The 17,099-nt window shown below is 27.2% G+C and overlaps 2 protein-coding genes and 1 non-coding gene across 4 annotated transcripts in view; 1 reads left to right on the top strand and 2 right to left on the bottom strand.

Annotated features, from left to right (window-relative positions):
- Positions 1-954: 954 nt before the first annotated feature.
- Positions 955-4,095, bottom strand: LOC116772565 (regulation of nuclear pre-mRNA domain-containing protein 1B). The gene is made up of 6 exons (XM_032664795.2): positions 3,775-4,095; positions 3,317-3,553; positions 2,995-3,233; positions 2,742-2,850; positions 2,166-2,341; positions 955-1,231 (listed from the first exon to the last, which is right to left on the bottom strand). The coding sequence occupies exons 1-6, from the start codon at positions 3,923-3,925 to the stop codon at positions 1,085-1,087; spliced, it is 1,059 nt and encodes a 352-aa protein (XP_032520686.2). The 5' UTR covers positions 3,926-4,095; the 3' UTR covers positions 955-1,084.
- A 475-nt stretch (positions 4,096-4,570) lies between these two features.
- Positions 4,571-4,643, bottom strand: Trnaf-gaa (transfer RNA phenylalanine (anticodon GAA)). Its single transcript has one exon. It is a non-coding gene; the product is annotated as a tRNA-Phe (tRNA).
- Positions 4,644-6,416: 1,773 nt separating this feature from the next.
- The window catches only part of LOC116772625 (C-type lectin 37Db), a 41,246-nt gene continuing 30,563 nt past the window's right edge, over positions 6,417-17,099 (top strand). For both annotated transcript variants that reach the window (XM_061522250.1, XM_032664859.2), the window contains exon 1: positions 6,417-6,664. In XM_061522250.1, coding sequence (XP_061378234.1) covers positions 6,580-6,664 — 85 coding nt within the window. In that variant the 5' untranslated portion in view covers positions 6,417-6,579. The remainder of the gene's footprint in view (positions 6,665-17,099) is intronic.

Genomic DNA, 17,099 nt, shown 5'->3' with positions numbered 1-17,099 from the left:
AAATACATTAATTAATTATACTATGTGATAATATTAAACAAAAAGTACCTACCGTATCGGAATTTGAATAACTTTAAATTATTTTTGGGTTCATATAATATATACGAGTACTTTGCATTTAAATGTTTAAGTTTCGCTGTTCTCTCATAGGGAGATAAGACACGGATCTCAACCAATAAACTCAAGTCAAATTCAAATCCATACAAGTATTTATTCGTTAACTCTATTCTGAGCGTTTACAGTTCTTCGTTCAGTTATCTTCACGCGTGGTAGTATTAATAATGGTACTAACCGACAAACACAAAACGCTTCGTGTGTAGCGACTACGCGAACTTGTACTAAGCACACCGATCCTAGGACATAATACATTTGTAACATGTTAAAATCCATTACTTCCTATACGGCGACATTAATAGAAATTTCTTAATATTATATTCGTAGCTTTAACAAAAATCTTATTATATAAAAATATTTCATACTGGAAGCTATTTATGATAAGGCAACATTTTTAGAAACTGTTTAAACATGTTCATTACGCGGTTCGTCATTATTCTATTATTGTAAATATGGATATATATACCATTAAAATTGAAATACATTTATTGCTTATATATGATCGGCCGAACCTGAAGTGATAACCTCTAACAAAGCCTTTAAGTTATAATAAGAACTATTCGCAATTTGTTTATTTTATAATCGGTAGGAATATATTTTCAAAGATTTGTGATTTTAATAAATAAATATATATGTGGATTCACAATGACGCTTTGCGGTACCTTAACTACGCAACACTACTTACTATTGATAGTCTTATGGCTTACTACAGAAGGCAGTTGGTTTAAAGTTCCTTATATATAATAACAAGGTCTTTTAATAGTGTCGTACATCATTCAATTATACAAATAAACAAATTACAATGTTTTTTTTTTGTAATATATCAGAAAAACTCAAACGCAAACATAACAAATATTTATTATTATTAAAATATTTTTATTCTATGCTATGATGGTGTTACAGTCCACTGTTACGTGTTAACTGTCAATACTGCCAACTGTCAGCGGCGTCAACTGTAAGTTGTCATGTATCAAACACTGAAAAGGTCCCCAGCGGAGGGTAAGGGCGCCAAACCTCCTGTAACATCAGGCAGGCGGGAAACATCTGGCAAATTCTCTATATGAGACTTCACCTCGGCTTTCACTTCGTAGATTTTTTGAAGTTTTATGTTGTACTCCTAGAAAAAGATACATAATATTGTAACATAGTACAAAAATCTTATAAGTTGATACCATTTTTGAGACTTAACGTAATTAAACAGTACAAAGCGTTTTTGACTGATTAAACATAATATATTGTTATTTTTCCACGAATTTTTTTATTTACCAAACTCTAGACATATGTTTAATTTTCTTACCATGTTTCATTGGCCTTTGTCTCAGTAAGATTAAGGTAAACTATTATTCATATAAAAATATATTTGGCTTGAATTCTTTATATTTTAGTATTAAAAAAAAACATTCTGACAAAATGGGAGTTTTTGTTTTTATGTGAATATCAGAAATCTAACTTAATGAAAAAAACGCCTTTTACACAACATAGTTTCATTTAAAAGGAAAATAAAGTATTGTTTTATAACATAGGAATATCTAAGCTTCGTGAAATAATATGATCAAAGTGCACACCAATTTTTTTTGTCTAGAACTGAATTAATGACTTTGTTTTAAACAACTATCTTTTAACATATAAATTTCCAGTATCTAATATCATTATTATAAAACAAATAATTAAGAATTATGGTCTTTCCAAAAACATTACAGGAAACTAATAGACATTTAATGATCATGTGGCAATAAAGTGTTTAAAAATGAGCAGAAATTTCAAAATAAAACAATTGTTAAAAAAGTCTCATTAACTAATATTATTGAGTGTTAATAAACAAAAAAATTAATAATTTCCAAGTTATTTGTAAGTCATGCAAAAACTGTAACAATACAGAATATTATTTTTTTTAAATTAAATCTTGACAGTGTAATTCGTAGAAGACATTCTAACCTCATTTCAAAAGAAAACTTCTTTAATAGAGTAAATAATAAACTGTATTTAAAAATAGAGAATAATTTCAGAGATTTTCTACAAAAATCATTGAATAATCATTTAATAAAACATACCTCTAAGGTAGCCTCAGCTTTCTTTGCAAGTTCCCTCTGTGCTTGTTCAAAGTCCCTTAACATGGTTGCCACCTTTCGCCGTTTCTCCAATTCTTCGGATAGTCTTAAATTATACTCGGCCAGTAATTCTACTGCTGAATTAACTACAGCGCTAAGACTTAGAGCTGATTCTTTATCTATAAACAAATCATATATTCATTTTAGAATGGTGTATATTATGACATAGTATATATGAATATTTTACAATCAAATATTTTTGTGTACATTAAGTGTATGTGATATGGTTGAAGAATTAAGACTATAAAAAAAAAATGTAATGCGCATGCCTATTGTGTAATGTGACAAACAGAAAAAATAAGGAATTTGGTAGGACTTTTTACATTAAAATATATATCTATGTGTCAAAGAAAAGGAATTTTGAGGGTATTTGAAAATAAAATTGTGAGAATAAAAGGTGTTTTGGTGCATGAGATTTTTATTTTATTTTTATTGATGAAAAATAAAACAGTAATCTTTGTCCAACATTTATTATACCAGGTACACACATTGAATATTTTATCTGTGTAACTAAATTACCTTCTAACTTAGATAATAATTGCACTTCGGAAACCTCTGGGGGGAGGGAGGCGATACGTTCTCGGACAGCTTCATCGCTTGAAGCACTGGATTCAAGTTCCAGTAGGGCCTGGAAATATGGATGTAACAATTACAGCACATATATTAATTTTTTCTATATATGAAGAATTTATCAAAATTTCTAATAAGTATCTCTGGGTTTGGAACAGGGGTGACTTTTATATTTATAATGCAAATATATAAAAGTTTATACCTTGATAAGTTCTTCAGGTTCCGGCGGATCGCCTGGTGGTGTCTTAGGGCTGCTTGAATGATTGTCATTATGTCCATCAGAACCAGCCTTTGATTCAAGTTTAGAATCACTTTTTCTTCTTTCTTTATGTTCTTTTTGCCTCGTCTTCTCCTCCTGCCTAGATTTTTTTACATTGTCTTTTGTTTCTATATCAACAGCCTTTCTTTTAGCATTCGTAACTTCAGTATCATTTGGATCAACTAAAATGTTTACATTAATTTGTATATACATATTTGTCATCATGTATAAATGACCTGATGATTTTGAGTGTTAATGTACCTACCAGCAACCTTGAATTCCTGTATTCTTTCCGGTTCATACACACCCCTCTCCTCCCATATATTTAATATTCTATGTAGTGCATGTTTCGTTTTTGCATTGATACCAGTCTTTGCCATGTGCTTCAGTGCATCTATTAACACGGCCCCAAACTCTTTGCCATATTCCGGACCTTTCTTCTTACTATTTTGTATAACATCGTTAGCTAGGTACATAAACGTTACTTGTTTGCTGTCTTTAGCTAGAATCACGATTTATAGGTTAGGTTTTTAAGAACTCAATAATGTATTTCCTTTATTTCTATTATTATACTTGTTAGATAAAAATTATATAAAACGAATGTGAACAAAAAAAATTCAATAAAATTATTTTTTAAACATAACCAAACGCAAGTAAGTAGATGTTACTTAGTACTTTGTGATTTAACTGTGAATAAACTCCATGTATATTAACTGTATTTACCTTTCAGAAGTTCCTTATACCATGTTTTAACAATAGCGGCATGATGTTTACGGTGATGTATTAGCCATAGTGATAATGTTTGTATACTTTGTTGACTTGAATTAAGTTCCTGTAACTTTCGAATCAACGCATTTTCGGTAAAACCGGACATATTATAAACTAAACTGTTATGTAATTAGCACTTAACACTCAAAAGGAACCATAAATCGAAGAAAAAGATATTTCTAATTCGTAATTGCATTGAAAAGTGAAGTACAGAATACTGACGTTTGAAAAGTTAAAATTCTAGACTTGATTCTTGAACCTCAAGATGATGTTTCGAATTAGCCACAGATATAATAATTGGTTTAGAAATGACAGATATCACACTACTTTTTCTTAGTAAAGTTTATCAAAATTCAAAGTAAGTGTAAGTGATAATAAATTCAAATTAATTAATTTCACAAACATATTACCAAATTCACTCATATTGTTTTTTATAAGTATGCATGAACAGTTGAAACACTATTAAAACAATTAAATAGGTTGTATAATTTAAATTCGTTTAGGAATGACAAATGTTTGTATTTTTTTTCTCTATACTTATTACATTCTATAAAAGACACATTCACGTAGTATTAGTAGTATTCACGTAGTTGTAATTATTATTAATTCATAACAATTTATGTTTAGTTAAAAACTATTAAAACATTACAAACTATTATTTAATGTTTAATAATTAGCACGATTATATAGAATTCCATTAAATAATTCCAGTTAATAAGAATAATAAAAAAAATCTAGAGAAAAAGTAAATTGCCGAAACCCGGGATCGAACCAGGGACCTTTAGATCTTCAGTCTAACGCTCTCCCAACTGAGCTATTTCGGCTATAAACGGTGTTACTTATTTATAGTTGATATTATAAAATGCCAAAATCCGTGATCCTTATAAAATTTTACAAAATACTTATCAACATTAAATTTTCATGAAATTTATTTATTTAGATTTAGTCGACTAGTATACATCATAATGTATTGTAAAAATGTAAATTGTAAACATTTAAAACTTTGACATCAATATTTTCATTTTAATGGAACTTTGGTGAAAGGCGAACACCTAGTACGTACTGTTAGTATGACTTTAAATAATATCAAAAGAAATATCTATACTAACACTAATATCAACCATTCAACAAAATTGGGCTTCTAATTATTTTACAAATTCTATCATCATCAAAATTTCAATAACAGTGCCTGCAACAAAATACTTAACTAAATGTGTAGTTCTATACTTTTGCCATTTTTTTCGTACATCGATGTGTCCGGTTCTTTCTTGTTATCCATTAAATTATTTATTTTTTGTATGGTGTCAAAAAAATAAAATAAAATGGTAGGCAGGACATTTATTTAGTATTAACTAATTTGAATATAGAAAGCAGACTAATTTGAATATAGATATACACTTATATTGCATAATATATCCTTTGAGATAGGTCTAGTTAGTTATAAATAATATATTTATATGAGTCTTACAAAGGAATAAATGACATAATATTTTCCATCATACGGAACTTACTTTACATACCTTACAGTTACGCACCAAACATAATTAACGGTACCCGCTACACTGGTTGCAAGTGTATACTAGACTAACACACAGACACTTTCATCTCGTCTGTCCATGATCATAATTCCTGTAAAGTAATCTAAACTTCGGGAATGTATAGAAATAAAATAATAAAAAATGCATTGCATACGAAACACATGGGAAATACATAAGTTATAAGTAAACTGAGGAATATTTATTACATTATACAAGATGAAATTTATTGTTATTTTTTTATGCATTTTTTTAAATAAAATTAATGAATTATTTACACTGTTTAAGTATTCAGATTATCATACCTAGCTCCTTGAAAATAAATAAATATTTATATTTTTTAATAATCCACTTTAAATTGTGTCATATAAAATAATCACTGAGGCTTCTTAAAATTTTAAATTATGATATTATCCTCCTATATTCTAGAATTCAACAACAATAATTTCAACAACAACAGAACAAGTAATATAAGAAATAAATAATTCCTAAAATTGTTATGAAAAAATAGTAACTAGTCAATCTAGTTATAAATAAATATTTAAAATTTTTCCATTTAATAAAATGACTTAAGAAGTAGATGTTAAAATAAATATTTATAGATGATATCCATTATGAATAACGGTGAAGAATAACCTTCATTGTTTTAATCTTACAATCTCCAATCCCATCCACTAATCAGTAATGCATACCATAAAAAAAAAAACTATTACATACCTACTATTTAAAAATTAAAAGATATCGTCGAAAGTACAGACAAATGATATATGTAGGTGGGTAAATATATTCCAATAATGGTGAACAAAGTAAAAGCAGGTTATACCTACCAAAAATATAATTTTTAATATTTTTATACCAACTCATTATTGAATTCCAAAATCACGTTAGGTTTGCCATAAATCTCGTAAACATAACTTTTGGCATATGATAATATATGAAAAACAGTAATACAGTAACATTAATATAAAAATTATGATAATAACTCGATGTCCAGCTATTAAAGGACCAACTAGACGCGTCGGTCTTTCAACGCACACCTGCGCTAGCGCTCTCATCAGTAAACAGTTTTCAAAGGCGGCATCGCACGCGCCCACCGATCGCGGTCGAAAGCACGACAAAATGAATTCGAGTTTCTAAATTTGAATTATTAAATACATTTTTTTTTGTAATTCGTAATTCGTACTTATTGGACATTTTTTGTTTTATTTTTTTTTTAATTAAGAAAATGTTCGTTCATAAAAATTTATCGAGTGTTTTCGTCATTGTATCGCTGGTTTTACTAGCTAATGCCCAGAAGCCAGGCAATGTCGGTGAGATATAAAATTTATTTCTATTTAGCAGTTTTTTAAGCATTTTTTTATATTTATTTTTTACTGTGCTATGAAAAACTTGAGAAATTATAACTTTCAAACGAATTATTAGAACTCTATAAAATTATTCGTTGTCGGTTTTCTTCTATTTAATGCAGTGATGGTCTAAATTTAAAATTTAAAGATTTTGTACCCTGGTATATATGATACCTTATTTATTTATTACATGAAACATTTATTTTGTAAGTAATAAAAAATACCAGGAACCATTATTAATATACTTATAGATTATATTGATTTTAAATAGCATTATTTCTAATTTCATAAATGACATACATTTGCATGACTTGAGGAGTAAACAATATTTCATGAATTAATTCTTATAAAATGAACTTTCTTTACTTTTTTTTACGTCACATAAAAAATAGGCAGGTGTTTATTTATGAATTATATAATTTATGTCTGATATAGTGTATATTATCGTGTTTCGACTTGAGCCGTTTACTACTTTTACTTTCAGTGACACAACTGAGTGATTTCTCTCTCGAAAACGAGTTAATGCATTGTAGATATATTAAGAAGTATGTATATGCAAATTTAACATAAAAGTAAGATAACATAGATATGTGTCTTCAGATTAAGATGTTAAACAAATATAATACTGAATTTTGTGTTTTGTGACGGTTAAAATGCTACCTTTTTTATAGAAACATTTTTATTCATTAAATTATTTTTAAGACGGCCTCACAAAACATAGTCTAAAACATGTTAAGCTGCCAGTAACATCGATAATTAATTATCTGTTTAACATTTTTGTCAATGTGGTTTTAATAATTGATTATATCCGTGAACTTGTTTAATAAGAAAAACTTAATAAAAATGCTTATTGAATCTAAAATTTTATTAATTTCTTATAGAACTTTAGAATAACTTAATGATTTTCCTTACTCAGTCAAGGTGAAACTTTGAAATTGATTTAAAAGTATCAGAAGAACTCTAATATAAAAAACTTATTTTTTTAAATTTAAAAGTGTGCATAAATTGATTAAAAATAAAACAATGAAAAAAGTTTTATTTTGGACATAAGTCACTAATAAGTATAAAAAGTAAACGAAATACAATGTCCTTTCAAGGACATAAAGTTCTTTTGTTTTCTATAAATTCTTATTTTAAACTGCATTAAAAAATGTCATAGTTATTTTCTTGAGAGTAATGGATACAGTTTTTTTAATATTTTAGTTTAAGTAAATTAAAGTTTTGAAGTATATATATATATATAGAATATATGTATATATATATATTATGTCATAATTTAAAAATTTCAATTATTTAAAAAGTCTTATTGTAGCTTCGATATTTTTTTATTTATTAATAATAAAACGTCATTTTTTAAGGTTAATATCTCTTTATTCTAGATGTACTTAGATCAAGAACATTATGTATTTTTGTTAGAGGAGACTTCTGTCATAGATTATACATACACCTGGCTTTAATTTTTTTCTATCAACTATTCCGCAGCTAAGGTGTTAATTTATAAAGCATCTTATTTTTACTGATATAAGGTTATTTTTAAGGTCGCAAGTTATAAACTTAGATGCCGATCTTATTTCTGATGTGTTCGTAATTATTTAGGTTCACGATTGTTTTTTAGAAAGTCATTGAAGAACTTCAAAGTTAACAGATTCATTTTCACCTGTCTGTCTACCGTTCACAATTTAATATTATAAATAATGAGCTGTTTGGTTTATGTATGTTGGCAGAGTAAGTTTAATTACGTATACGTTTCTTAATAAAAAAGACCTAATTACAAAATAAATATTTAAACAACCAGACCGCGAAAATTGCATGAGAGTGGAGACGCTGCCTACATCCGTGTCAAGGATCAATCTACGGTATGAATAACTATTGTATATATTTATATAGGTATTTTTTTTGTAATAATTATATATATGTTATATATATTGTACAGGTTTACAAAAAAAGGTCTATTTTTTTTAAATACTGTTTTTTGTATGCCATGACTTTATTCACGCTATATACCTAACTACTATTGTAGGTAGAAATTAGATAATTTGATGATATCTGAAATAAAATCTTTGGAGGTCACATGGTTTCTTTTGTATAAGAGAAAATTACTTTTTGGATATTCAGCTTGCTAATATTTTTTAAGATTGCCATGATTAAAAACAATATATATTAAACTAGTTTCTGACCATGACTTCTGCCGTGTGAACTTCGAAATTGGTATTGCACAGAAATGTATTACGTATCATAAAACTACACATATGACAGTCAACCAGAAATGTCATTTGTAGCCTATGTCACACGATTTCATATACTGTGTACGACACACAATACAACTATTATACCATGATTCTGTTTGAACTACACTTAATTCCAAAATAACTGACATCCTATTATTGCAATTTCTTAGATATTTTACTGTAAAGCTTTATCAAAATTTGTTTAGCAGTTATTGAATGAAAGATCTACCAACATCAATACATCCTAAAAATTGTGTAATTTACAATATTAGTGCGATGATTGCTGAATATTGATCGTAAGAATTTCAAATATGAGTCATTGACACTTACATATTTATTGTTTCATAATTAAGCTTTATGCAACAAACAAATAAAAATAAATTAAGTGGCAATAAAAAGCGAAAAGATTTCAGCAATATTGTAATAAAATGCAAAAAAATTAAGTGATATATTTAAATTTAAATATTACAATAGAAATGACATTTTGTACGAAAAAACTGTCACATTAAAATACAGCCAGTGTTTTTATACTTGACCTCTAAGTGACTTTGTAACGTTTTGTTAATAAAGTTGCGAAATATCTAACTTCAACAAAAAAAAATTCAATGACTATATAAATAGCTCCGTTCAATATTTTATTCACTACCATGGGAATCGACGCTCCCAAGTTGAATCAAACATAAAATACTTTTACAATCCTGTTTTTTTAAGCAAACAATACGCTCTGTTTATTTCAATGTTGTTTACTTGTATGGTTGCATTTTGTAATCAATCTCCCGACTTCTCGTGTCATTTTAAAAAGTCCATCAAAACTTGAGAACAGTGATTCGACATTTTTGGCTGTACATCCGTAAACCGTAATAACACTTCCTATCGCTCAGTTGACAGAACATCCACATTCCGCAATAAAAACAAAAAAATTTACACTGACACTCTGACGTAACCGATCTTTGTTGAAATAGAGAAAGTTTGACGGTTTTATTTGTTTTTCCATACATTTGGCGACGTTTTTGACAAATAATTTACTTGTGAACTTGAATACGGTAATGAGTGAAATTTTATTTTACTTTATACTTAAAAAAAAAGTATTAAACATTTAATACATTTGTGTAAATTTTTTAAAACAAACTACTATCCCGTTTCAACAACACAATTTTTTCTTTAACTGTTGTATTATATCGATCTTTACAATATACATGTACACATGTATGTACAATGTATATGTATATAATATGTACATTTGTGGTTATTTAAAAATAACTTTCCAATGAACAAAAAAAAAAGACTATAGATTGTCAAATTGAAGACTTAATCCTTTTGAAATGTTGAATATAAACAATACAGAAATATTAATTAGAAATGATGTATGTGAATTGTAGAACTTGATGAATTTCACATTTTAAAAACATTTTAACTTAAATAATATCCTTATTATATTGTCAAAAAGTCATTTGAATCGATATGATCACCGCATTTTAGTATCGGATTCATGTCGATATTGTGTATCAACGACCTTGAAACGACAATGTAGTGTGGTTTATAACAAAATTATAATTAACATACGTATTATACAATATTGGTCTTTATCATATTCCAAGACGCTATAGATTTGAATATCAAAAACACTTACGTCAGAATTAGAGACAACTGTTAAGAATTTGTTATACAACTTTTGAGGCCTCCATTTATTTTACGATATTAAAAAATATATGAGTTAATTGTAGTGAAAATAATAGTATATTGTTCTGTCAAGGAATGAACTGTAATAGATGGTATGCTTAGGTATTATTTTTATCATAAATTATTAGAATATAGTCGCATGAGATTCAAAAATATTGTTCACAGATAAAATATATTACATAATGTTCAACTCATCAAAACTAGTTTATATTTGTTATATAAAAATAATTAATAATAAAATAAAGCTTATTTAATACATATAATAAAATATATTGCAAAATATAATATTTTTGACACATTCGAAGGTCGATACAGTAAAAGTTGCTTGTCTCCCTTCAAACGACTCCCTAGTTCATGTAATAGCCGCGTGACGTCACAGATTCCATTGCGAGGGATTTCATACGATATATTTTTGTTTCAAACTAACATAGTTTTTTTTTCATTAAATTTTGTCATAAATTTTCCAAATAATAGTGAAATATTAGACCGGAAAGAAGTCAACGGTATTTCTAAATATAAATAAGTTTAAACTATTTTAATTTTCTGAAAATTTACATTAGGAAGTATGATTTTAATGTTAATTTTTCGTTGCTTTTGTATCACCATATAATCTGGTTTTAAAATATTTGACATTTCACTATTTTTTTCTCATGGAATGTAACTTCTTATTTTCACCAGCCAGTATCAAAGACTTGACATGTCTTACAAAAGATGATAATACAAAAAAAGGAAGATCAATAAAAATTAAACCAAAAGAGAAACATGTATTGAAAGAAATATTGCAATAAAGTGTGCTGATGGTCAAAAGAAAATTGTACTTTGTAAAATTTATTATAAGGCATTTTAAGTACTTTATTCTTAAAAATGCCATGGTTTGGTTCTAACAATATACAAATTAATATATATTCTGTAAAAATATTAACTTTTGATTTAAAAAAAATTGTTCACTAAAATCGAAATTTTATCAGAGTTACGTATAACTAAATTTAATTTCAACAATTAACATACAAACGAAAATAGTCGATTATAGATAGAGTAATAATAAAAAATAAATCCTTGTACATAATTTTTAAAAGCAAGAGTATTAGAATTTAGGAGTTGTGTTAGGACTTTCTCATACATGTTAATAAATTTAATATTAATGTGAAAGTCTATTCCTATGTTGGTGTATTCATATTTATTTATGAGGGAACGTTTATTTGACCAAGTAATCACCACAAATTTGTTAGTCAATCTCAACGCAGATAGCAATTAGATTTTTATTATTTTATTCACTTTGTTACCGTGTATATGGATTTATGAATTATATACTGGAAATTCTACATATTTAGTTCGAAATGCGAATTTGTGGTAAGAATGTACTTACATCTATATTAGTTTCAAGGTATTTATCATCGTGCTCAGTTTAAAGCGTGTTTAGTTCCTAAGGCTAAATGACTGGGTCGAAGGCTAATTGAGATGATTTTTTATCATAAACTTAAATGTTTTATCAGAGTTACCTTGTTTTTTATCCGCTGTGAGTGTAGCTACTCTAAAGTATCATCTGCCACACATCAAAATATACTACGTGCTAGACAAAAATATATGCAAACACGTTTATTAATTGATTTTAACCTTAACCTTTGGTTGTTATGAAATTTATGTGAGATGGATGGGTTTTTAAGTGATCTGTAAATAGCATAGCGTTAACAAATTATAACTTTTGCAATGTCATTTGAAGATATGGGAATGCGGTTGATTTTGGAGTTACATACAAGCATAGTGTAGTTATGTACAAGTTTTTATAATTGTATGGTATATGCGTCAAAATGACTTTGTTTGTTCGTAAACGATTTTATATGTTTAAAAAAAAAACACTTCAATTGTTTCGGTTTTTTTATTATTATTTGAAATATTTATATTTGAACAATTTTCAAACAGCCATGTTTCAAACCATTACCCTCGTGTCCTTTCTCATATTTATTTATTTTAATTTTTTTTTCTACAAATTTTATAAAATTTTAGGTATACGAAATTCGCATATACTATTATTGATACGAAATTAGCAACCAGAATATAAAGATTATTTCTATAGCATCAGAAAATATTTTAAAAATTATTTTGACCGTCATTCAACTTAACGTATTGTGATATAATGTGGTCTAGCTTAGAAATTTAATCTTTGAACGCGTGTTTGTACTGATTTAAATCAGAGTTTCATTTTAATCTGTAAACACTGCTCAATATTTTATGACCGTTTGTTAACAATATATTATTAAATTCCGAGTAATTCGATGTAATTGTAAGACTTTGGCGAGGGTTATTTATTTCCGACGTTTCGGTTACTTTTCAGCAACCGTGATCACGGGCAGACGAGATGTGCCCGAAACCGAAAACCGAAACGTCGGTAGTATGTAGTTTTTTACAAAAATAAAGCACGCGTAGTATATCCGAATAATATTAGTTTCATTTAAATTCCTAGTAATATCTTCGAATTGAAAAAAATAAAAAAAACGAATTACTATTAAAACAGTCACGACAACAGCTCGCCGTCAAAACTGTCCAACTCATTCCGTGTTAAAAATCGTTTAGTGTTACAACTTCAATTTCATTTATTTCGTCTATAAAATATAAAATTCATAGAAGGGATCGGCATCGTTTTTAATTTCTGTTTTAATCGTAACTTTACATGTACGCGTTAATTGGGTTTTGACATGCGTCACAATTATTTTTTGTTGCATAATCGAAAGTATCCTTTGTTATAGGGTTTATATATTTTTTTTAATTTACACGTAAATATGTATTGAAAAAATCGTAAGCAATTTTAAATTTCGAGCCTTGAAAGTTGAACGACATGTTTTAATCAACGTTTATTAATAAAAAATATTAAATTTATTTAATTAAATGATTTTTATATATTAAGCGAAATTTATACTTTTTTTTAACATTTTCCCGGCTTTTCCATTACCCTACAGTACAGTACAGTAACAAGTAAGTTCACAGTTGGTCTTGTTATTTATCATTTTCTGTTACCTGATTGCTGTAAATTAATCGAAACTTAATATTTAAGATAATAAAATTGTGTGAATATATCCTAGAATCATAGTTTCATCCTAAATTTGTACTCGCAAAATCTTTCATATCATTTTTTAAACAAAACTTTCTTGTACATTCCAATCTGATCTTATGCATCATAAAGAAAATATATATATATTCGGTTACATATTATATAATGTACAAGAAAAATAAAAAGTATAACTCATATTTAATAACTTTGAAGTCACATTGTATGAATCTTATAGTGGTTTAGCTTTAGAAGAGATTTTTTTTAACTAACTTGCATCATTTATTACGAAATTTTATCACAGAGTTTTAAAAGATTCCTAATTGTGAATATTTGAAATAGCTTAAATCTCGAGAGTTTTTGATTCGAAAGCAATTTAGTTTTAATCAATTGCAAATATCTCAGTGGCTATAACAGTTCTATTTTATTATCAAATGTTTTCTTAATTAATAAATACATTTAAAAACGCGGTTACGATTCATTTAAACAAAGATATATAAAAGTTACGTTGCTTTGTGCTTTCGAAAGAGACTATATTGGCGAGTTCAACAGAAACGTAACAATCGTAAAATATTTTTTGAACTATAAAAAGACGTGTACTAAATTTAATATTATTTTTAATTGCTTGTTACGTATGTTATATAATAAAGAAATTTTTTTTTATTACATTGAATTTAAACTTGCATGTAAGAAGTATGCAGTATTAAGTAATTTAAATAACAATTCTTATTGCTAGAATTTTGGGGGATTCCGACTACGTAGTTGTTAACGTGTTTATAAAGTCGTTTTCTGGTTTGAGGTTTCCTATATTTTTTTAACAACGAATACTTTTATTCAATTAAAACCTATTTGTGATCATATAAATTTATGTAATAAAAAAAAAGAAAGTGTACGAAATTTTTATATCTAGATATTCTGAAATGTGTCTTAAAATATTTTCATTATTGTATATATTGCAAAAGTAATTCAAACAAATTGAGTTCACAATATCCACGTAATTAAACCGTAAAAAAAGAGAACGGTATCTTTTGCAATGTCTTAAAAATGTATTCGGAATTCGGCTTATTTGTAACACGTGACAGATTAATTTTGTTGAAGTGGGATAAACATTGCTTTTTGATCACATAAGGCGCTTTAATTTAATCTCATCAGAATCTAATGATATTTGATAAACAGATCGTCTATATATTTTTGTAATTACAATTTTATTAATATGTTAGATTGCTTTTAATAGTAACTGTAATATAAGACTTGATTTATTAAATTAATTTGTAGTGTTATTTATATTCGTTTGATATTTAAAAAAGGAATTTCTGTTTTTAAACAAGTATAACTTGGTCAACCTTATACAGAAATAAATACGTCTATACGTACCGTTTTAATTTGAGTTGGACTAGTTTATCAAATTCGCTTTAATTGAATCTTGTGTATCTACTTTCTAATCTATATGTATGTATCTAATTAATGGTATGTATCAGTACGGGCTTGAGCTTTTGAATATTCCTAACTACAAAAGGAAATACCTGCTCAAATTGCTTATCTTTCATTGCTAAATAAGTATTGTTTTTGGATCGTAATAATTTTACACAAACAGTGTGATATTTCGAAACAGTTTTGTTAATTCGAAATTCTTATCAAGAAAAAAAATAATTTTAGTTTTTTATTATTTAACATTTTTTTTATGGATTTGATGAGCTCTTGCCAAATTTCAACTCTAATATTATTAAAATGTCATCTAGTTCAGGTTTTATTAATCAAAATAATAACAAACAAAATATTTATTTCTTAACAAATTAGGCATTGATATATTTTCTTGAAAGTACCTACTGATTTTAACACGCGAGTGCGGCAAAATATACTTCAAAATGGTTTACGCGGAAAAATTTGTTTATGTAAACGAGGGAAACAAAGGACCTTTTTTGAGGTGAGTCATTACTCAATCAGGATCGTTGCAGCGTCAGCTTCTTAGTTTAGAACAATTTCCTTAATATATTCTTAGTCCTTGTTTGCAAACTACATACGAAGCATTGACAGTTTATCTTTCAAGAACCTATTTCAAAAATATGCAGATTTTAATTAATGACAATCTGTTCACTATCCGCAAATATTGACGATTCTTACTTGAACCATTTATAAGATTATACAAATTATTCTTGAGTATCGAGATCACAGGTCGAAATACCCCAACAATTTATTTCTAAAACGGAGTAGTTAAAATGGCAAAAAGCTAGGCATTTGAGGTAGCTTCTTGTGTATACAAGAAATAAGTCTTAGCATTTCCGGAGTTGGACTCAAGATGAAAGGCTGGAATCTGGTAATGGGAATCAGTATTTTTGTGCCTCTGCAAAAATTATTTGCTCAGTTAATTTATTCCTATACCATTAATAAAACTAGTACATATGAAATGAATCTTACTGTACAATTGTTTCTATTTTCAGCCGGAAAATCAATAGTTATATGTATTTCTTTACAATAAAAATATATTTTATTGCTCTCAAAACACATTTTGTTTTATATTCGGAGATGATTTAGGGCACACTTATTTGAATTTGACTTGATTTTATTTGACGTGATCCTTGTTTTCATGTAAGTCGGATTACAGCAAAATATCATAAAAGTTTTCATATACAAAGTACTCGTATATGAGACTTAAATCCAAAAAATATTCCATAGTTATTTAAATCCTGTTAAGTAGGTAGTTTACGATATATAATTAACATCTAATGAATAATATCTGACGACAGTAGACGTATCCTGACTTGTTTATCGACGGGTCGTTTCATGTTTGTGATTTTATATATAAACTGTAACAAGTTTAAAACTTGACTTGATAATCGTATTGTGCTAAAACTTGCTCTTGTTGTGTGAAATACTTATACGATTTTGCACTTTATTCTTCTTTATTTAGGGCTTATAATTATATGACAATGTATAATTTTAAGTCGCGTGGAGATATCGATACAATTTAGCGTTTATGGTGTTCGTGCAACGTTTGCTTGTAACGTTACGATCAATTCTTATAGTATTTTAAACACGAAACTGGTCATGGTTTATGTATACGGTGTTCTGGTAAACTTTCGCTTTTGTTACATTTAAATTTATGGCATTTTTTTTTATACAAACATCAGATTACCAGGATTTTGTTCATATTTTTTACAATCGAATATAATGATTTAACGCTTGAGTTATAGTCTGATAAAATCGCTGAAGTAATTTTTTTTTTCGATTTTAAATAAAAATATTTCTTTATAAATAAGTAAGTGAAAGATATAGCTATTTATCCGTAAATTCCTTAAATCGAATAACGTTACACGAAAATTTTATTTACAACGTACCTAATATGAAAATTATAATAAAATGTATCGTAATTAAAAACATAGACGACTGAGCTAGAGGAGAGCGGATTATTGTTTAGTGTTCAAATATTTATTCCTAACAACAGCGCTCC

This window comes from Danaus plexippus, chromosome 12, assembly GCF_018135715.1.
Source record: "Danaus plexippus chromosome 12, MEX_DaPlex, whole genome shotgun sequence".
NCBI lineage: Eukaryota > Metazoa > Arthropoda > Insecta > Lepidoptera > Nymphalidae > Danaus > Danaus plexippus.
This window is presented reverse-complemented; position numbering and strand designations above follow the sequence as displayed.